This window comes from Vombatus ursinus, unplaced genomic scaffold (genome assembly GCF_900497805.2).
Source record: "Vombatus ursinus unplaced genomic scaffold, bare-nosed wombat genome assembly UNPS02014791.1, whole genome shotgun sequence".
Lineage (NCBI taxonomy): Eukaryota > Metazoa > Chordata > Mammalia > Diprotodontia > Vombatidae > Vombatus > Vombatus ursinus.
Window position 1 is genome coordinate 49,503,393 of NW_020954569.1, and position 22,459 is coordinate 49,525,851.

The 22,459-nt window shown below is 37.1% G+C and overlaps 2 protein-coding genes across 4 annotated transcripts in view; one reads left to right on the forward strand and one right to left on the reverse strand.

The window, feature by feature from the left end:
• RPRD1A (regulation of nuclear pre-mRNA domain containing 1A) overlaps window positions 1-21,715 on the reverse strand; it is a 95,368-nt gene extending 73,653 nt beyond the window's left edge. For all 3 annotated transcript variants that reach the window (XM_027868826.1, XM_027868828.1, XM_027868827.1), the window contains exon 1: window positions 21,551-21,715. In XM_027868826.1, coding sequence (XP_027724627.1) covers window positions 21,551-21,701 — 151 coding nt within the window. In that variant the 5' untranslated portion in view covers window positions 21,702-21,715. The remainder of the gene's footprint in view (window positions 1-21,550) is intronic.
• Window positions 16,362-16,616, forward strand: LOC114047919 (40S ribosomal protein S27-like). Its single transcript, XM_027868829.1, has one exon. The coding sequence runs from the start codon at window positions 16,362-16,364 to the stop codon at window positions 16,614-16,616; it is 255 nt and encodes an 84-aa protein (XP_027724630.1).
• Window positions 21,716-22,459: the final 744 nt, after the last annotated feature.

Consider the following 22,459-nt stretch of genomic DNA (forward strand, 5'->3'; position numbering starts at 1 on the left):
AGAAATGTAAACAATTAAACAGTGACCCATACCATCCAACCTGTTCTAGATATGAATTTCTTTCCTCTCTTCAAAAGATAAGAGAATTATGTTAATCATAACATATAAGAACAACGAAGAAGAAAAGATGAAGCATCTACAACCTTGGAAAGACCAATAAAATCTTAAACCAAACTATAGAAATAAATGCATGTGCAAAGATATTTATAATTCTGAACATAATTCAAACTGTCCACTCCCCTCTATTCATTATTCAGTTTAACCATTGCTGTGTAAGTTATTTTTCCAATCCTTCATTAGAGCAGAGTTTATTACCTTGAAATTATACATTCTGAAGAACCTTCCTAGCTCAGTTTCACAAAATAAGAGGCTAGGATTACTCGCCTACTATTTGTATTTTCTATTTCAGAAACAAGAAAAATTCAGAGACTACCCTCTCTATTTTTACATGTCTTCTCTCTGGCGTAGACGATAATTTTTATGGCAAGGTCAGTTTTTAGAGATTATCTATTCTGACCTCATTTTACAGAGAGGAAAAATAGGCCCAAAGGGTATAAAGAAAACCTAGATCCAAAGTGTTACAGTAAGAGACTGAAAATTATACCTATCAATTTAGATCAGGTATAATATTCTGTATTAAATGATTTTGTTAATCATATAAAGTTTCCATGATATTAGAATTTCTGATTAAATTTAATTAATTAAATTTAAGTTTTCAGGAACTCCTTGTAACGACAGTTTTTTTAAATAAACTTTCACTTTCAAATAGGAATATCATTTTATTAAGGGGGCCTTCCAACTCTCAGAGAATGTAAGTGTTTTAGATTGACAAAGGCTTAAAATGTAGTTCCAGCACACCATATATTGCAATAAGCTCAAAACGGATACATGCCTAGACATAAAAGTTCACATCAGAAACAAATTAGTTTACTGAATTAAAGGACTTTCAGACATTTCCTGAAGGAAAAACCATAACTGAAAAGAAATTTTGATTTTCAAATACAAGAATCAGGAGAAACATCAGGGTAACATGAAAGACTAATCATAAGGGATTTAATAAGGTCAAACTTTTACTGTCTTATATTGGAAAATTATATTTGTAATGCTTAAAAATGTTATTGTTAAGGTAGCTGGAAAGAGCATAAATAGATATAGGGGAGTCTGAGTTGATTATGATGAGATGATCCTAAAAAATAAAATTTGGTAGGGGGAGGTCAAATGGAGCAAATTATCTGATACAAAAGAGGCACGAATGGAAGAACTATTACAGTAGAGGGAAGAGATGGGTTAGAAGGCAGACAGCACCAGAACCTTATTCTCATCAGAACTGAGTTAAAGAGAGAACATAAACATCCAGTTGGGTACAAAAGTCTTAACTTGCAAAGAAATAGGAGGGCAAGGGGATAGGATAAGGGATAGATTCCTAGAAGGGGGTGCAGATTATTAGGGAAGCAGTAGTCAGAAGTAAATTAGACTTCTGAGGAGGGATAGGGTAAAAAGAGAGAGAGACAAGGATAAACAGTGGGGGTGGGGATAGGATGGAGAGAAATACACAAGTAGTAATTATAACTCTGAATATAAATTGGATGAACTCACCCATAAAATGGAAACAGACAGCAGAAAGGATTAAAAACCAGAACCCAATAAAATGGTGTTTATAGGAAACACATTTTAAAAAATGATAGACACACATAGAGTAAAAATAAAGGGCTGGAATAGAATTTATGTTTCAGTTGATGTAATTAAAGCAGAAGTAGCAATAACGATCTCAGATAAAGCTTTTTTTTTTTTTTGCTTTTTTGCTGAGGCAATTGGAGTTAAGTGACTTGCGAGGGTCACACAGCTAGTAACTGTCAAGTGTCTCAGGTCATATTTGAATTCAGGTCTTCCTGACTCCAAGGCCAGAGCTCTATCAACTGCACCACCTAGCTGCCCCTTAGATAAAGTTAAAGGTAAATCATTTAATTTAAAAAGCAGGTAAACTACATTATGTTAAAAGGTACCATAGATAATGAAGTAATACAGTACTAAACATATATGCACCAAACTCTACAGTATTCAGATTTATAAAGGAAAAGGTAAATGAATTATAGCTGGAAATAGATAGCAAAACTATAATAGTGGGGGACTTCAATGTTCCCTTCTCAGAATTAGACAAATTTAACCAAAAATAAATAAATAAATGAGTGGATAGTTAAATAAATAAATAAATGAGAAATCATGGAGACAAATAGAAACTTAGATAAGCTAGACTTAGACATCAGAAGAGAACTGAATGGGAATAGAAAGGAATATACCTTTTCCCAGAAGTATATGACACCTTTACAATAAATGACTATATATTAGGGCATAAAAACTTTATAGTTAAATACATAAAAGCAAAACTATTAAATGTATTCTTTTCAGATTCTAATACAATAAAAATTACACTAATAAAGGACCATGAAAACACAGATTAAAAATAAATTGGGTATGAATATATATGTAGAACCTGTATCAAATTGCACGCCATCTTGGCATGAGGGGAGGGGAGAGATGGAGAGAAAATTTGGAACTCAAAATCTTATGGAAGTGAATGTTGAAAACTAAAAATAAATATGTTTAAAAAAAAAAAATCCTTACATTGCTATATTTGGGAGTATTTCCTGTAACTTGGCTAACACAAATGGCTTTGTCTAAATCTATGAATATGCTCATATGTTTTGAGCATTTTGCTCTCAATGTGATTTATTATGCTAATTGTTGTCACTTTTTGAACCATCCTTGTATCCCTAAAATAAACTGAAACTAGTCAATGTATTTCTTTCGATAAATTGTTGGAACCTCTTTGTCACTTTTTTTCCCACCAATATTCATTAGTGATATTGGTCTATGCTTTTCATTATCTGTTTATACTGCACAGATTTGGGTATTAAAATATTTCTCTGAGGAAAAAAATAATAAATTTGAGACTAAATAATCTAATCTTAAAGAATGAGCAGGTCAAAGAACAAATCACAGAAACAAATTTATTAAAGAGAATGATAATGAGACAACATATGAAAACTTACAGAATGCAACAAAAGCAGTAATCAAAGAAAAATTTATATCTCTAAATGCTTACATCAATAAAAGAGAAAAGGCAGATCAATGAATTGGGTTTGCATTTTAAAAAAGATAAAGAATAAAATAAAAATCCCCAATATCCTGAAATCTAGAAATCAGAATGCTTGAATTAGAAATTAGAAATCCTGAAAATTAAAGGTGATTAATAAAATTGAATGTAAGAAAATCACTGAGTTAACAAATAAAACTAGGAACCAGTTTTATTAAAAAAACACACATGCATACACAATAAAAATAAAATATCTATTATCTAATATAATATATAAAACTAATATAATAGTTTATCTAAACTATTGGATAATATGATTAAAAAAGAGAAAAAACTAAATCACTAGTATCAAAAATGAAAAGAGTAAATACACTACTAATGAAAATGAAATTAAAGCAATTATTAGGAGTTATTTTGCCCAATTACATGGCAAGAAATTTAACAATTTAAGTGAAAAGGAACAATACTTACAAAAACATAAACTGCCCCATATTAGCAGAAGAGGAAATAGAACTCTAAATAAACCTATTTTAGAAAAAAGAAATCAAACAGGCCATAAATGAGCTTCCTAAGGAAAAAAAAAGCATCAGGACCAGATGAATCTACAAGAGAGTTCTACTAAACATTTAAAGATCAGCTAATTTCAACATTAAATAAATTATTTGGAGTAATAGGTAAAAGAGTCCTACCAAACTCCTTTTATGAAACAAATATGGCATTGATACCTAAAACAGGAAGCGCATAAACAGAGAAAGAAAATTATAGATCAATTTCACTAATGTATATTGATGCAAAAATCTTAAAAAAAAATTAGAGGAGCAAAGAAAATGTTTTTTGTAGCTTTGGACATGGTTGTTCATGACTGGACAAGGATATGCACAACTCTGATTACATAATATAGATTCATTAATCAGATATTTCAGTTAATTAAGAATTAACTTCTTTGATTTATTCGATCAAGAAACAGGTCACAGGATTTGATGAGATGCCCAGAACAACTAATTACAAAATAAAGCTGGAAAGATTTTGTCTCTATCAAAGACATACTCAATTTTATCCTATTAAAGAGGTCACTGGGGTTGAATCCTATTCTCACCAAATCTGGTCTGCAATTATGGCACTCCTTATTCTTTCCTGACAACTTGCAGTGTTTTCTTGCTGGAAAATAATCTAAACCTATTTACAGCTTTCTCCATGGTAAAATTACGTAATTTCAAATAGCTGTAGCATCATTTCCCATTAATAGAGTTAAAATCTGCCTGACAGGGAATGTGATATAATCTTCTACAGAATTCCATGTACTAAAAAAAGGTTGTCTGTATTTTGCTACGATCCAGTTGTCAGAATTTTTTATTGATTTTTTGTTCAAAAGTGTGAACACAACCATACCACCATATGAGCTACAGCTTTAAAGGTATTTATTAGTGTGAGAGAAAGTTAAAACTTCTACTGTAGCCAAAACATTTGTAGTACCATAGTATTCAATAATTACATACACCCTTTTCTCTGGGTTTCTAACATATAAAGATTCATACTGCTGTTCTTCCTCCTTGATCCTAATAGATTTCCCTATTGTGTCTCCCTGCTGACACCTGCTCTTAAATCCCTCCTCAGAATTATCCTATATAGGCCATGTGCTCTGTGCAGGATGGAGATATCCATGGGTGGCACTTCAGTTCCTTGTTCAAGTTTTAGTGCTTTTGTGAAACAGGAGGTTCTTCCCTTTTAACTAGCCCTGAGTGATCTTCCTTCCTTACTCAGTCAAATCCCTTCTGATGAAAGAGTAATCATCCCCAGGCTATCTGGGGACTAGTGGTTTTCTCTTTGTTTGGTCTACTCACACAGTCCCCAGCTCCATCCACTCAGTCAGCTTAACCCCCTGGCTACCATAACGCTTTAAAATGCTTAATAGATTTCCATGCAATTCTGGAAGTGATTATGCAATGAAATAGACCATGTATTATCTAAGAGTATGAAAAAAATAATGATTAAGATTATGATGACAAAACATAACAAAGGCAGGATATGATAGCTAATAAACTTAGCTTATAAATTCATATTATAATTAGAAATAATCACTGTTAAACCTAGGTTTACCTTCAAAATGTCATCTGCATGGAACAATCTTTCCCCCCCAAACCCTGGGGAACGGCAGTTCATTATTTATCTCTACTCACTTAAGGACCTTGAATTCCAAAATCTATCACATTAAAAATTACAATGACTACAAGTGTTCCTCCATATTTGAGACCTAAATGAATACAGATGCCAAGAGAGCTTCAAGGTTCAGGGATTAAGAGTAAAGTCAAACTGTATGGTTAAACACAAACCTGAAAATACAGATGGTTAGTTTAAATTTTACTAAATGCAGTTAAATAATGTGAGTAGGAAAAAGGACCACTACAAATGATGATTAAATAATGTCTGCTGGTAGTCTCAAGTTTCCAAGTTCATATAACTGTTTCACAACTAAAAATGATAAGAAATGATGTTCCAATGCATCCAAATGGGATACATGATAAAAATTAAATAAATAATTAAATCCTGCTTTCAATTTATTATTTTGATAGTTTTTACAATCTTTGTCTAATCTACCTCATCAGGCATAAATACTTTCTATGACATAGATACTGCTTCCTACAGTAGTAGCAAATTAGCCTGCAGACTGATGCTATAGGAAGAAAGAAATTAAAATTGAATACTTGACTGCATACAAAGGACTAGATAAAAAGCACAATACTCCTCAAACATAGAATTGGAGGGGGAAATATGCTCACTTCTGCTGATAGTCAAAGGACCCCCTCTAATTCCTCCTCAATTTTTTTTCTGCTTCTATGCTTCCAAACCTTATGCATTAACTTGTGGGTAGCTTCTGCCCTAAAATTGGGCTGAAAAATCAAAGCACGCTGTTTTTTTATATGTTCTTGTTGAAAGTTTGGCTTGCTTTTCCCTGCTAAATTAGTTTCCACCCTCACAGCCAAACTAGACTTGCTACTGGCAAAAGTCTGAACATTTCTCCCTTTCCAAACTAATGCTGTCACTTGCTGCTGCTGTAGAAGTTATTTGTGATGTAAAAGCTGAGGAAATGTCTTCTTCCTAGAAAAAGAGGAGAAAATTAAACATAGAATGTTAAAAATAAAAGATCAGAATTAGTATTATATAGACAATAATCAAGTTTAATGTCAAGGGGGGTGGGAGGGAAGCCCATTCCTTTTAATATCTAAGATGAGTACTTAAGTTTTCTCTAGCTTATGTATTTATCACTTTAATATTCAAATGCAAAACACAATAAAATATGAAGTGACAATACTGCATCATCTTACTGAACTTTTATCTAAAAGAGGCAAATAGAAGGAAATAAAATTTCCATTATTTAAGTAGAACCAGAACCAATGGGTTTACCTGCCTCAGTAAGTGCTCAACTTATGGTCTGAAACAATGTTAATAACTAGTATTCTTTATTCTTTACAAGTCTAAGGGGTGGGGGTTAGGAGGCAGTGTTCCCATTCATGTTTTCCTACAAAAATGCTAAAAATGATGATTTGGTCCTCTAGACATCCTACCAGAAGCAAAATGTTATTGAGACTAGCAGTAAATGCCAATTGTCCTTCTGAAGTTTACTCATTTTTGACAGAAAGGATAGATGCATACTTAAACTTGATCGTGGAGTACTACTCTCAACCCAAGTTCTGTGGCCTCTTAATGTTGTTCTTTATACTGCTGTACTATATTGTTCTTCTGGCTATGTTTCTTTCACTCTGAATCACTTCATAAGTCTTCCTTGTTTCTTTGAACTGTTTGTATTCATCATTTAATAAGATCATAAATTTAGAACAGGAACAGACCTTAGAGGTCATATTCCTTAAAGAGTTCCATCAAATTTATATAAAGTAGTTTGTTTAGTTATTTCCCAATTAGTACACACAAAATTATCCTGGTCTTTTTGTTACCACAAATCAAAACATAATACTGTTAAAATGCTGTCATTATAATTGTAGAGATGAAAAGGACCACAGAAATCATTCAATTAATACAATTAAATTATATTATGGATTAAGCAGGCATTTATGGACTGACTTGAAAATCTATGTTTGAAGGAAAACAGCACTACTATTGTACTGCATTTTAAGGTCAAGTTTGTCAGAAACAACTTTATCTGATGTAACGTTAATATAGGATACAAGGATTTCTATCTTGGAGAGAGATGCTCAAACTAGCACAGTCTCTCATGCACTCCTATAGGACTCTGACTGAAGTTGATTTCAGGTAATATTTATAGGAATCTCTGAAGAAAATTACAATATGTAAAAATACAATCTTGAGTTAACATTCCAAAACCATAACCAAGTCCCAATCCATTACTTCCTACACCATTCAAAAAAAAGATCAATATGGAAAGTCTTTTCTAGGTATAAGGCTGTGAGGGTGTCTCCCTTTCAACAACAAAGAGGGCACATCGCTCCGCTAAGTTCTAAAGCCAATTGCTTTCAGGACTAGGGAAGCAGTGAAGTTAAGATGAGTTATCTTTGTTAAAAGGTTAAAGATCATCTTTAATCCAATTCCCTAAGAAAGGTCTTTTACTCTTACTTATCATTCATCCACCTTTCCAAAGAGCCTTTTCACTGTAAGTCTAGAAAAGGGCTTTGGAGGAAAATATTTGTTAATACTTTAAGTTTTACTAAAAAGGTGATTTTTAAATATGCTTTCACATATACACACACACATATACATATGCATATCAACAACATTATCAGTAGCTGTTTATAAACTTTTGTTAACCCATCCTGTTTGTAACTTGTAGGCTGACTATACCATTTTTCTTCATTCCAATTCTTACACATTCACTGGAAAAGTCATGTACATTTATTAAGTGTCTACCACATGTCAGCTACTGTATTAAGCACAAGTGATACAAAGAAAGGCAAAAACAGTCCCTCAAGAACCTAATAATTTAACGGAGGAGAAACATTAAAACAACTATTTACAAAAGAAAACATACAGGATAAACTGGAGATAATCCCAGGGGAAAGGCACTAGCATTAAGGGGGAATCAGAGTTTCTTGTAGAAGGCAGCATTTTAGCTGAGACTTGAAGATCAAGACAGAATTCTAGGTGTGAGGAACAGCCAGTGAAAATGCATGTAGTCAGGAGACTGAGTACCATTTTGGAGAAACAGTACGAAGGCAAGTGTCACAGGACAATCAAGTGTACATAGAGTAATAGGGTGAAAGATGACTTGGAAAGATATAAGGCCAGGGGCACATCATTTTAAAACAAAGAATACACATCTAATATTTTTCTTGTTTTTGATATTAGATGATTGAAAGCACAAACTCACTCTGCCCATTAAATCAGTAAACATATGCTGCTTACTTTGCAAATATAAAACTATGTAATAGTTGACAGAATTGTATGTATACTTTACAGGTATCTCCTATGAAAATCTTGGTTTCACAATTCCTGGCTTTTAAAAATGTATTCTGTTTACTGATATGAATAAGATTTTTGTTTAGTGTAGTATCTACAAGAAGGCATCTTAAAAAACAAAATACTCTGATCCTGCTTCTAACTTAGGTATCATCCAGCAAACAGAAAAGCCAGTTGCCTTCTATCTAAGAGATGACACAGTTCACTTCCAACAAAGTGTCAAACATTTTTTCAGTTGGAGAACTTCTGTTTTAAAAGTCATACTTTTATAATATGGGTTCATTATTCAAGTATTTTTACCTCCCAGAAGGTTAAACCCCTACAGTTAAATCTAAGTACCAAAATTTATTCCAAGCCAAACAAAAAATCTTTTAACACTCACAACGGAGTCTGAGTAACACTCTTAATTTCAGCAACATAGTTGGCAATTCATGTTGATGAAGTAAAGTATTTTAAAGATATGCTTAAATCATTTTAGTTACTGGATCATTTAAACACTTTCAGGAAAAGGCATTTTAAAAATTTTGCATGTATGTACAAATATAAGTCAAATATATTTATATGTGTATGTGTATGTATATGCATACATATATATATATATACATATATATATGTACAAGTGTTTTATAGCGCTTCACTTTATTGAGCTTCAAAGGTAGTGCATTTTTTACAAGTTGAAGGTTTGTGGCAACCCTGCATGGAGCAAGTCTATCAGCACCATTCTTCCAACAGTATGTGCTAACATCATGTTTCTGTGTCATATTTTAGCTAATTCTCACAATATTTCAAACCTTTTCTTTTATCTGTTATGGTTATCTTATATATATATGTATCCATATATATCCATACATATCCATATATATATATATCTATGTATATCTGTTATATTATATGTGATCAGTGATCTTTGATGTTACTATTGTAATTGTTTCAGGGTACCATAAACTGTGCCTTTATAAGTGTATCTGACTGTGCCATTGAATCTGCCTTCCTGGTCTCTTTCCCTTTTCTCAGGCCTCCCTATTCCCCAAGACACAATAATGGTGAAATTAGACTAACTGATAACCCAATCATGGCCTCTAAGTGTTCAAGTGAAAAGAAGAGTCAATCTATGTGGCAAACTTCATTGCTGTCTTATTTTAAGAAATTGCCACAGCCATCCCAGCCTTCAGCAACCACCACACTGATCAGTCAGTAGCCATCAACATCGAGGCAAGACCCTCGACCAGCAAAAGACTCACTGAAGGCTCAGATGATTAGTACTTTTTTTTGGCAATAAAGTATTTTTAAATTAACATATGTATTTTTAAAAGACCTAATACTGTTACACTTAATAGACAAAAGTATAGTGTAAGCATTAACTTATACATGCACTGGGAAACCAAAAAATTTGTGTGCAATATTTGCTTTATTGCAGTCATCTGGAACCAAATCTGCAATATTTCCAAAGTATGCCTATATGTAATGTTGGTTATCAGACTGAAGATGTAACCAGTAGTGGGGAACCTGTGGCCTTCTAGGTCCTTGGGTGAGGCCTTATGATTGAGTTCAAGTTTTACAGAACAAATCCTTTTATTAACGGGATTTGTTCTGTAAAGTTTGGATTCAGTCAAAAGGCACACTTGAGGGTCTAGAGGGACACATGTGGCCTTCAGGGCACAGGTTCCCCACTTCTGGAAACTCTCCATTTTAAAAACACTTTTGGTAAAAAGTAATTTAGTCATTTTTCAGTAGTGTCCAACTCTTCGTGACCCCTTTAGGGGTTTTATTTACAAAGATACTGGAGTAGTTTGCCATTTCCTTCTCCAGCTCATTTTACCGATGAGGAAACAGAGACAAACAGGTTAGTCCAGGGTCACCATGCTAATGTCTGATGCCAGATTTAAACTAAAAAAGATGAGTCTTCCTGATTCCAGGCCCAGCACTCTATCAACTGCACCACTTAGCTGCCCAGTAAATAGCAGGGCTTTCTTTATTTTCTCAATTGTAGCAGTTATTAAAAAAAGCCCAAGAGAAAAGCTCTAGACAACAGCCCCCACTCCTTCACACAAACTATATTCCAGCCAAATTGGTGTGCTTTCTGCTCCCAAACTGAACATTTCATCTTCTAACTCTGTGCCTTTGCACAGGCTGTTCCCCATTCTTAAAATGTACCTCTTAAATACATACTTAGCTTCATTCAAGACTAGCTCACGTCATACCTCCACTGTGAAGCGTTTTAAGACCTCCTCAGTTGCTGGCGTTCTTTCCCTCCACAAATTATCATATACAGTATGTGCGTATGTATGTGTATGTATTTCTATGTTGTGTCCTCCAAATAGAATGCAAATTCTTGAGGGAAGAGATTTTGTGTTTGCTTAGGGCTTTATGTCCCCAATGCAAAATATGCCCTTAATAAATATTTGTTGTTGGGGGCAGGTAGGTGGCACAGTGGATAGAGCGCTGGCCCTGAAGTCAGGAGGACCTGAGTTCAAATCCGGCCTCAGACCAAACACTTGACACTTACTAGTTGTGTGACCCTGGGCAAGTCACTTAACCCTAATTGCCAAATAAATGAATGAATGAATGAATGGATGAATGGACGGATGGATGGATGGATGGATAAATAAATAAATATTTGTTGAACAGAATGACCAGAACAATTGGTCAAAAGCCAAAATGAGAGGCCATAGGCTATATTCACCTTTTTATTTTGTAAATAAAGGTGTAGTTGAAAGAACTGAGTCAGGAAATCGGTTTTAAACCCCTTGGAAAAAGGGCCCAGGCCAGCCAATCTGCATTACCCCACCAATTTTCGACACTTCAAATTCTCCCCAAACCCCACTGCTTTTCAGCTCCCTTTTGTGTGTCTGTTACACTCCCTCCCCACCTTAGGCTGTAAAAGTTCTTTAGGGGAAAGACAGTCTTTATTTTTTGCTTGTATTTGTATCCCCAGTGTTTAACACAGTGCTGGACACAGTAACTATTTAATAAATGCTTTTGACTCGCTTGTTGCCCAAGGTCTAATCCAGTGCCTGTTTCAATATATGTCTGTGACCTTGTGTGAATCATAACTTTCCTAAATCTCAGTTTTCCCATCTATTAAAAAAGAGAGAATTAAACTAGTTAATATATAAGGTCCCTTCCAGGTTTGTTAACTGAACCCATAGGAGCCAATGAAGTCACATAGAGAGAAGAGTACCTATCACAGACCCTTGGTGTACAACCACAGTTAGGAGCCAGGACATGAATCCAGTGAACTCAGGTAAGTATGAAAACCAAGTTGTATCACAAATACTCAGAGAAGTGTAAGAGTATCTAGGAGTAGAGAGAGCAGCCAAAATTGTCAAATGCTGCATAGATCAAGAAACCCACTGGAGCTAACAATTAAAAGATCACTGGTAACTTTGAAGAGAGCAGTTTTAGCTAAATTATGAGGTCAGAATGCAGACAACAAGGGGCTTGAAAAGTGAGAGGGGAGGAAATGGAGGCAATGAGGATAGAGTTTTTCCTTCTTTTTTTTAAAGATAGCTTTTTCTAGGAATATGGCTACAAAATGGAAAAGAGATCTGAATCAGTTAGACAATAAACATTTATTAAGCATCTTATATGTGTCAGGCGCTGCGCTAAGCACTAGGCACACACAAAAAAAGTAAAAAAAAACAGGTAAAAAGCACCTGCTCTTGAGGAACCCACAATCTAATGGTGGAAACAACATGCAAGTAACTATATACAGACAAACTACATAGAAGATAAATTGGGGGAAAAAAATCAATAGATTGAAGACACTAGAATTAAAAAGAATTAGGAAAGGCTTCCTATAGAAGGTGGAATTTAAGCTGGAACTTGAAGGAAGCCATGGAAGTCAGGAGGCAGAGATGAGGAAGGAGAGTATTCCATGTATGGGGAAAGCTAGCAAAAATTCCTAGAGCCAGGACAGGGACTGTCTTGTCTAAAGAAAAGCAAGGAGGCCACTGTCACTGCATCAAAGTACATTAAGATTGGTATAAGGTAAAAGACTAGAAAGGAGATGCCAGGTTATGAAGGAAGACTCACCTTTGAACATGAAACATGATTTTATATTTGATCATAGGGGTGAAAGGGAGCCACTAGAGTTTATTAACAATAGCTACATGGCATTATCAAGCAGGGGGGTGACATGGTCAGACCTTACTTCAGGAAGGTCATTGACAGCTGAGTGAAGGATGGACTGGATTAAGGAGTCTTTTTGTAAGCAGACTAACCAGTAAGTAATAATTGACCATGAGGTGATGAAGGCCTGCACCAATGGTGGCAGTGCTAGAAGAGAGAAGGAGGCATAAAGAAGAGATGTTACAAAAGTAAAATCAACAAGCATTAGCAACAGATTGGATGTGGGAGAGGGAGGGGAGGGAAGCGATAAAAAGAGGGGGGAAAGGCTGAGGGGGAGAAGGATGTAGGGAAAGGGGAAGAGGGATGAGAAAGTCAAGGATAATACTTAGACTATAAGTCTGAATGACTGGGAGAATGGCAGTGTCCTCAACAGTAATAGGAAGTTTAGGAAAAGCGAAGATTTGGGGAAAGGGCAAGCTCAATTTTGGACATGTTGAGTTTAAAATCATGACACTGAATTCAAGATGTCCAACAAGCAGTTGGAGATTGTAGGGTGGAGGTCAGCGGAGAGAAATAAGTATATTTGAGAATCACCATCACGGAGATAATTTTATCTATGGGAGTTGATGAGGTCACCAAGTGAAACAGTACAGATGGAGAAAAGAAGAGGGCCCAGGACAGAGTCCTGTAGCATACTCACTGTTCGTGGGACTGACCTGGATGAAGATCCAGCCCTGACCTAAAGGACCTTCATTCAACTGAGATAATATACACATATAAAGTAAGTATATTTAAAGCAAACACAAGGTAATTTCTTTAAAGATGGGGGGGGTGAGGAGAGAAGACACTATCAGCTAGAGTGATCTCCAAAAATTCTCTATCATGCAGGAAGCAGCATTTGAGATGAACTTTGAAGGAATTTAGGGAGCGTAAGAGGCAGATGTAAGTAGAATGTATTCCAAGCCCAGAATGTGCTTGATGAAAAAGCATAAAAGTGAAACACAGAATGGCTCAAATAAGAAACAGCAAGTAGACCAGTTTGGCTGGAGGCAAAGCACATCAAGGGAAATGATGTACATGTAATAAGGCTGGAAAAGGAGGCTGTAGCAAGACTGTGAAGGGCTTTAAATTTCAAATGGAGGAGAATGTATTTTATTATTTTGATGCAATAGGAATCCACTAGAGTTTTTTGAGTTAGGAAAGGAAAAAGCAACTTTTCAGATTTTCTAATTAATAAACTAATTTGAGTAATCTAACAAAAAAAGCAACTTGCAAGATAACTGATTTCTATTAGCACTTTGGCCTTCATGTTTTAATTAAAATTAATAAGATCTTTAAAATAACATGAGAAAGAGTTTTCCTTTGCTACAAGAAAGAATTCAATGGGTGACTGACTTGATTAAACAAAAAATATAAAAATATTTAAAAAGGTAATTATAATTCCTAAAGAGTTACAGAAAATTAGTTGACACACATTCAACATGTTAAACCAGTTCTACTTATAACCATCTAGATTTAAAAGTCTATAGTGTATAACTTCAAAAAACACTTTTTAAAGTCACAGCTTGCCTGTTATGAATGATACTGTAATGAATTAAGATCTTTCACTGGGATATACAGACATATATCAAAATAATTTTTAAAATCAATGTTTTCAGGGGCAGCTAGGTGGCGCAATGGATAGAGCACCTGCCCTGGATTCAGGAAGACCTGAGTTCAAATCCAACCTCAGACACATAACACTTACTAGCTTTGACCCTGAGCAAGTCACTTAACCCCATTGCCTAGCCAAAAAAACAAAAAACAAAAACGAAATCAATGTTTTCACAAAACACAGGATTAAAAAACTGAATCTAAAAGGAAAATGCACTTCCAAGTCAAATCAACAAGGGTTTATTAGGTAACTAACTATATGTGCCAGTCACAAGTGACAGAAAGAACAGCTCCTGTTTTCAAGAGGCTCAGATTCTAATGGAGGAGTCAACATAAAAACAATTATGTACAAACAAGTTATATATAGGATATGAATATCTAAACGAGTTTGGTATATAAATGTAATAGAATACCACTGTGCTATAAGAAATGACAAGCAGGCAGACTTCAGAAAAACCTGGAAAGACTTGTATGGTCTGATGCTGAGTGAAGTGAACAGAACCAGGAGAATGTTGTATACAGTTAACAGTCACGTTATGCAATGATTAACTTTGATAGACTTAACCCTTCTCAGCAATGCAAGGATCAAAGACATCTCCAAAAGTCTCATGACAGAAAATGCTATCCACATCCAGAGAAAGAACTATGGAGTTAGAATACAGATCAAAATATACTATTTGCTTTTTTTTCCTCTTCTGTTTTGTTTTGTTTCTTCTTTCTTGTGGTTCCTCCTATTGGTTCTAATTCTTCCTTACAACATGACTAATGTGAAAACATGTTTAATAGGAATGTATATGTAGAGCCTATATCAGATTGCATGCCATCTTGGGGAGGGAGATGGTAAGGGAGGGGGAGAAAATTTAAAACTCAGAAGTTTATGGAAGTGATTGTTGAAAACTAAAAATAAATTAATAAAAACAATTTTTTTAAAAGCTATATAGAGGATAAACTGGAAGCACTCTCAAGAGGAAGGCACTATCATTACTGGAGTCAAGGAAGGTTCTTGCACAGATGGGATTTCAATTGACACTTGAAGGAAGTCAAGAAGCAGCCACCAGGATCAAGAGAATCCCAGGCATGGGGGACAGCCACTGAAAATGCATAAAGTCAGAAGATAAAAGTGTCTTTTTCAAGGACTAACAAAGAGACCAAGTGACACTGGATTGTAGAATATATGAAGAGGAGTAAGGTGTAAGAAGACTGGAAAGGTAGAAGGGATCAGGTTATGAAATGTTTTAAAAGCCAAATAGGATTTTATATTTGATCCTGGAGGTAATAAAGGAGCCACTGAAGTTCACTGAATAGACTGAGGTTAAGTAACATGGTCAGCTCTACTTTCGGAAGTTCAATCTGACAACTAATGGAGAATGGATTTTCCTGACTCCATTCATGCCTTCGCACACAATGACTTCTATACCTGGCAGCCTTTCTTTCCCCACTTTGCCTGCTGAATTCCTTACCCAACCTTAAAATTCCCAATATATCCCACCTCCACACAACAGTCTGTTTTATACCTTTCTGATATACTTATTATGTATTACTGTATATTATAGTTTTTGTGTACAGATAATATCTTTTTGGGGGGGGGGGTGCAGTTGGGGTTAAGTGACTTGCCCAGGGTCACACAGCTAGTAAATGTCAAGTGTTTGGTCTGAGGCCAAATTTGAACTCAGGTCCTCCTGACTTCAGGGCCGGTGCTCTATCCACTGCGCCACCTAGCTGCCCCCCAGATAATATCTTTCAATAAAAGTTCCATGAGGGTAGAGACCTCCCCACCTTAGCTAAACTTTGTATGGCCTGTGCCTAACATACTGCTCTGCAACGATGTCATTTTTTAGAATCTTTAAGACATATCTCATTCATTTTAACCAAGTCATATATACTGGTATAATATCTTGCAATATGCTTTTGTTTATCTATTCTAATGAAAAAGATCAGTAAAGAAAAACTGATCAATTCTGATCAATGCAATAACCAACCAGAATTCCAAACAACTGATGATGAAGCATACTACCCCACCTCCGAAAAGAGTATCACCATAGAAGATGCAGAAATGAGAAACACATTTTTAGAAATGGCCAGCTTTTCCGGGCGGTGAAGATCTCCCCACGCCAACATGCCTCTTGAGAAAGACCTCCTACACCCCTCTCCCAAGGAGGAGAAGCAGAAACACAAGAAGAAGCGCCTGGTGCAGAGTCCGAACTCGTATTTCATGGACGTAAAGTGCCCGGGGTCCTATAAAATCACCACTGTCTTCAGCCACACACAAACAGTGGTTCTCTGTGTGGGATGCTCCACTGTCCTCTGTCAGCCTACTGGAGGAAAGGCAAGACTTACAGAAGGATGCTCCTTCAGACGGAAGCAACATTAATGACTGAATCAAGATGACTGAGAAACTGTAAAGAATAAAACAAATTTGATACCAAAAAAAAAAAAAAGAAATGGCCAATGCAGGAAATTTGGTTTCACTATACATATATGTTTCATTTTGGTTGTTGTCCCCCACCCCATGGGGGGTAAGGAAAGGGAAAAAAATGCTTGCTAATTTTTTTTTTTTTTTCTTAAGAAAAAGACCATCAGGTTAGGGCCCCAACTTCTGTATCCCTGGATGTTTGAAGTAGACATTATTGATAGAGTATCCAGTGCCCTGTCTCGCCTAACTTCCACACAGGAATCTATGTTGCAGCCTTCCCTGCTGTAGTCAATCCCACTAAACAACACTTAAATAAAATATATTTAACTTCTACAAGTACTTTCATAGCTATTCTGCTAGCCTCCTCAAATATTCCAAGAATACTCTGTCCTCTCCTTTTCCCTCTTTTACCACCTACTTTTTATTATACTTAACTGTGTACATGTCAGATCCCCCAGAGGGAATATAAATTCCTTCAGAATAAGAAAGTGTTTTTTTTCTTCACTTCATAAAACAGTGCCTCATACAAAGCAGACGTTTAATGTTTGTTGAACTGAATGTGTCTATGCTTCTGAGATAAGGCAGGTAAAACTTATATGTAAGAAAAACGTTACAAACTTTGAAAGTAGCTGGTTTTAAGGTTGTAATGAAAACTCTCAAGCTGTTTTTATGGTACTCATGGCTCCAAACTCAGGGATGAGGGTAAATTTTACATTAATGACATTCCTTCAGTGCACCAAACATTGGTAATGGATTATTTCTATTACTGAATGCTGAAATACTGAAAATCATCTTCAAAAGGCCTCCAACGGATGGATCCATTGTTGAAGACCTATGAAAGAATATGGGAAATAATTGCAAAAGATAACGTATAGACAGATTGTGATGCATACCCACAGAAAGAATACTCACCACAGGTATAATGAGGTAGAACCAATCAATAACATACAAAATTTAAGTAGAGAAATCTGAATTTCAAGAAACCTTCCCAACTTCCAAAGAAACAACATATTAAATGTTATGCAGAAAGAGTTCACTGCCATCTTCAGTTGATGAAAGTATAGGTAAAAAGCTGCAACTGCAGATCTGACTGTCCCTTAAAAGACAAGGTTCCGGTTAAAAGATCACATACATTACACTATTAGAGTAGCTTTATCAAAAGGCTTTCTCCTCTACAAAGACCAATGCCAATTTGTCCTCTCTTTTACCCAAGTAGTCACCAGTTTCCCCGTAACTTGACTCAAATGAACAAAGTTATTATTCCTACTGCAGTAATCATCCTAGGTAAAGTTTTTTGTCTTAGAGTAAAACCAATTCCATCAAGTTCTATCAGCTCATTAGTAGAAGTAATTGAGAGCCAATAAAACTCAACAGGTAAGTCAAGTCAAAGGGCTGGAGGAACAAGGTGTTCTCAACTGGGATAAGGAGTGTGGAAACCTGGTGAATTGAGTGACTTCAAGGCTGAAAAACTGACCAGAGCACTAATGAAAATGATACCCAAAGATAAACCCAATAATGTGCTTACTGAACCAGGCAGGAAAATCCAAGAAGGTGTACAAATGATACAGTAAATTAGTCAGGCAATTCAAAATGAGTCCACTTTGTTATTTTGAATGCATCTTGTAAAATCTTAAAGCAATATGTAAATGTGAGTTATTATCCCCTACAGTCTCAGTCCATCCAAAAACTCCACTGAACACTCCCACCTTTATTTCTCAGAAAGTGTCAGCTTCCATTTTAGTTGCTATCTGCATTCTAGGTACACTACAATGATGACAAACCAATAACAGTTGCAAACCCCCTGAAGATATCTTCCTTTAAATTTGTGACAATCTGGTCTAAAGGGAGGAAAGAAGCAAAGGTTATTAAAATCATCTTTTCCCTTTATTAACACCAACCATCATTTTAATATAACAAATGGTAAACTAAGGCAATTACGTCACGTTATAAGATCACACAGCTAATAAAAAGGAATTGTGAGGGACCCATGTAGCCCCAATTTAGATGGGTGACAAGAAACTCCCCATGTTATGGGGCAAAAGTATTTCTGGCTGCATAATCTGCCTCTAATATGGATAATCTACACAAAGATAACTGAGATTTAATTGTATTTCACTAAGGTCATGCCTTTACAACTGACAAACCAGACCAAAACAAATAAATTAATAATCCTATTATCAAATTGCCAATACAAATGGTGAAACTAGTGCTTTCAGATTCCAGTAACACAAGGTCAAATACCACCATTCTCAGTGCCCATTTACTGAATGCCTACTGCAAGTATGACATTATGGAAACACACCACAACAAACAATGAGGAAACCAAACTTCCTGACCTCATCCAATTCACCAAATTATATAGCTCCAATCTCTGAGACAGCATGGTATAGTAGATAATTGTGCTAGATCAGGAAAACCTCAGTTTAAGTGCCATCTCTGACACTAGCTAGGCAAGATACTTAACCTCTGTCTCCCTCTATTTCCTCATCTGTTAAGGAAACCTAGAAGGCTGTTGAGAATTATGTACAGTATTCTATAAATGTCAAACAGTAACATCATCATCAATAAAAGCTAGCATTTATACAGCACTTTAAGGTTTGCAAAGCATTTTACAAACACCTCACTGGATCCTCACAACAACCCTGAAGGTAGGGGCTATAATTATCCCCATTTAACAGATAAGGAAACTGAGGAAGACCAAGGTTAAATGATTTGTCCAGGGTCACACGGCTATTAAGTGTCTGTGGTCACATTTGAACTTGGGTCTTGCTAACTTCAGATCCAGCGCTCTATGCTGTGCAACATACCTACTTGTCTCACCACCATTAGACTGTTTTATAAGTCTATTAGTATTGCCATTAAGTAATACAAGTCGCTGCCAAGAAATAAAAAGTAAGCTGACAAGTAACAAACCCTCATTCACCTGAAAATTCCAAAGTGACTAAGAAAAATTACACAGACAAGTCACATATTTTTCTAGCATATGGTCTAAGTAAATATTGGCATTGTGTTATATTTCCTTGGACTCAAAATTATTCTAATTTCATTAATAACCACATCTCTGATGCAAAACCATGGTCCTTGAATGTTTTATGCATAAAAGTAATCAACTTTTAAGGGTGACAAGTCATATGTAAGAAAAAATGTATTCTCACCAGACAAAATGTAAACCAAAGTATACAAAAACAAAATTGTCCACAGTGAAATAGGTAAAGCCAGGGACACAAATGTATGAAATAACTAGTATATGAATCTAAAAAAATGCATGCACATATTTTCGATCAAAACTAAGAAACAAATACAAAAGAAAAATGCAGAATGTTTTGAAACAAAACAAAACAGCTTATTTAGCTCATACATAGCACCTAGTACATTTTGACCATCTTAGGTCAAGTAATAACTACAACAAAATCATATAACTTCCATATAAGTAAATGAACATTCACTTCAACAGTTTTATTAAAAGTTTAACAAATTTTTAAAACAAATTTTAAAAGGATGCCTTCTCCAATCTTAAAGAGATACAGTAGAAAAAAGTACTTATTGGGTTTGGAAAACAGAAGACAGTAAGGCCAGTCCTGACTGCAACTTATTAACTGTATGACATTAGGGGAGTCACTTAATCTTTGCTTATGTTTATTTGCTTGTTGTCTCCCTCATTAACTGTAAGTTCCTTGAGGGGAGGGGCTCTGCCTGCCTCTTTTTGTATCCCCAATGCTTAACACACTGCATGGCACGTAGCAGACATTTAATACTTATTAAAGTGAAGTGAAAATTAATCTATATGGCCTCTGTTCCCTCATCTGTAAAATGAGAGGGGCAGGACTAAACGGCCTCTAAGTTCCCTTAAAACTCGAAAGCTAAGAAACAAGTAAATTTGTTCAGGAGCCATAATTTTGGTCAATGTCTATCAGAAATAAACAATTATTGGAACCAACCTAACCTTAGGACATAACATACTCCTTTAACCAAAGAGCTAGAAAGAATAAGGCTCCAAAATTATATCATACTCGGATAACTTTTAATACTTCAATCAACATACAACTAATTCTATCAAGCTAGTTTCTTTCTGCAAAGTTGAACATAACTTCTGACCCTTGTGCTGACCACAGAAACCCCGCTGCTTTATCTAAAGCTTTAGGACCAGTTTTGTAAAATAAGGCTGCTGGACTGAATAACCAGTCCAGCTGTAACTGCGGCTGGGTGTGATATTAACAGAATTGGAAACATAACGTGAACAACTCACCACCGCAAGCTTCCTCCACCCCAACGCTACCCCCCTACCCTTGCTCCCTTCTAGACCTGATGGTCCAGTTCTGCTTGGCCTCTCCACAGAAAAAGGGGGGGGGCAGGAAAACACAAGTCACGCAGCCTAACTCCCCGAGCCCATGGCGGGGGGCGGCTTCCAGAACCACAGGCTGTGCATGGCTTCTGACACGAGCAATGTTACCGGAGCCCAAGCAAGACCGCGCAACGGGCAGCTCCTCCATGTAGCCCCACGCGTGGGGTTCGTAAACACTTCGTCCGCAGGGCCTCGGGGCTTCGCTGCTCCCGGATGCTCGGGCAGGAGGCGTCAAGGGTACACTTTCCAGCTCTCTTGGGGACCCCGGGGAGAAGCCGGGGAGCCCGGGGAGGGAAGAGAGGAAAGAAAAAAGGCGGCGAAGAAGAGAAGGGGAAGGCGAAGGAGGAGAGAGAAGAAGAAAGAGGAGGACGGAAAAGTAAGGAGAGAATGGATGAGGAAGATGAGGAAGGAGGGGAAGGATGAAGAGGAGAAGGGGCGGAGGAGAAGGAGGAATGAGAAAAAGGAGGTGGGGGAGGAGGGGAACCGGGAGGCTGCGGCGGCCTGGCCCGCCCCGGCCCGGTCCGGGCGCCCGGCCCCGGGCCTCACTCACCCTTGCGCAGCTCCCGCTCCCACACGGTGACGATGGGCCGCGAGTGCTTGCGGTGGTGGATCAGCCACAGCGACAACGTCTGCACGCTCTGCTGAGAGTTGCTCAGCTCCGACAGCTTCTTCTCCAGCGCCGCCTCCGAGAAGGCGGACATCCCCCCAGCCCGGCGCCCCCGCCGCCCAGCGTCCGGCGCCCGACACGCCGCGGAGCCCGCGGGGAGGAGGGGCTCGCCAGGCCCGGGCACCAGCGCACCGCCCCCTTACCACCGCCGCCGCCGCCGCCGCCGCCGCCACACTCCCATCCAACCCCACCGCAGACGCAAGCAAGAGCAAGATGGCGCCCCAACCGGCAGTGACATAGGCGGGTGGGTCGCTGCCACCCTCTTCCCAGCATGCACTGGGGCCCTCGGAAGGGGCGGGGCTGCGCCCTCTCGAAAGGGGGGAGGAGCGGGCGCGCCTGCGCGGGACACAAAGCTGGGAAGCACGTGGCGCGTCGGGAGCTCCCCCCAGGGGGCGGGAGGGCGGAACCTGAGGGTCCCGTTCGAAGGGTTAAATAGTACGTGAGGCATTAACCCTGGAAATTTCAGGACAGTTAGTATTTGAGCAGGCTATGACCAAATTTTTGTAAGTCCTTCGATGCCACACATCCTTTTATGCACTTAAGTTTACAGAGGACTAGGCTCTGAATTTTTTTTAACCCAATTGCGAAAATTAGTAATTTGCAAATGTAACTAGAATGGTATAGCTTTCAAGGAAATATGAATGAAATGGTGTCTGATGTTGCTTAAATACTTAATTTATAATCAAGGTTTGAAATGTAAGCCTAGTAGTGAAATCTTTGAGTCAAATGATATGGATAAGTTTAGCCCATTAATAAGTAGGAATACAGGAAAGTATTTATAGCTGGGGAAAT

Coding starts and splice junctions, on each gene's coding strand:
- LOC114047919 (XM_027868829.1), top strand. CDS start 16,362: ATGCCTCTTGAGAAAGACCTCCTACACCCCTCTCCCAAGGAGGAGAAG.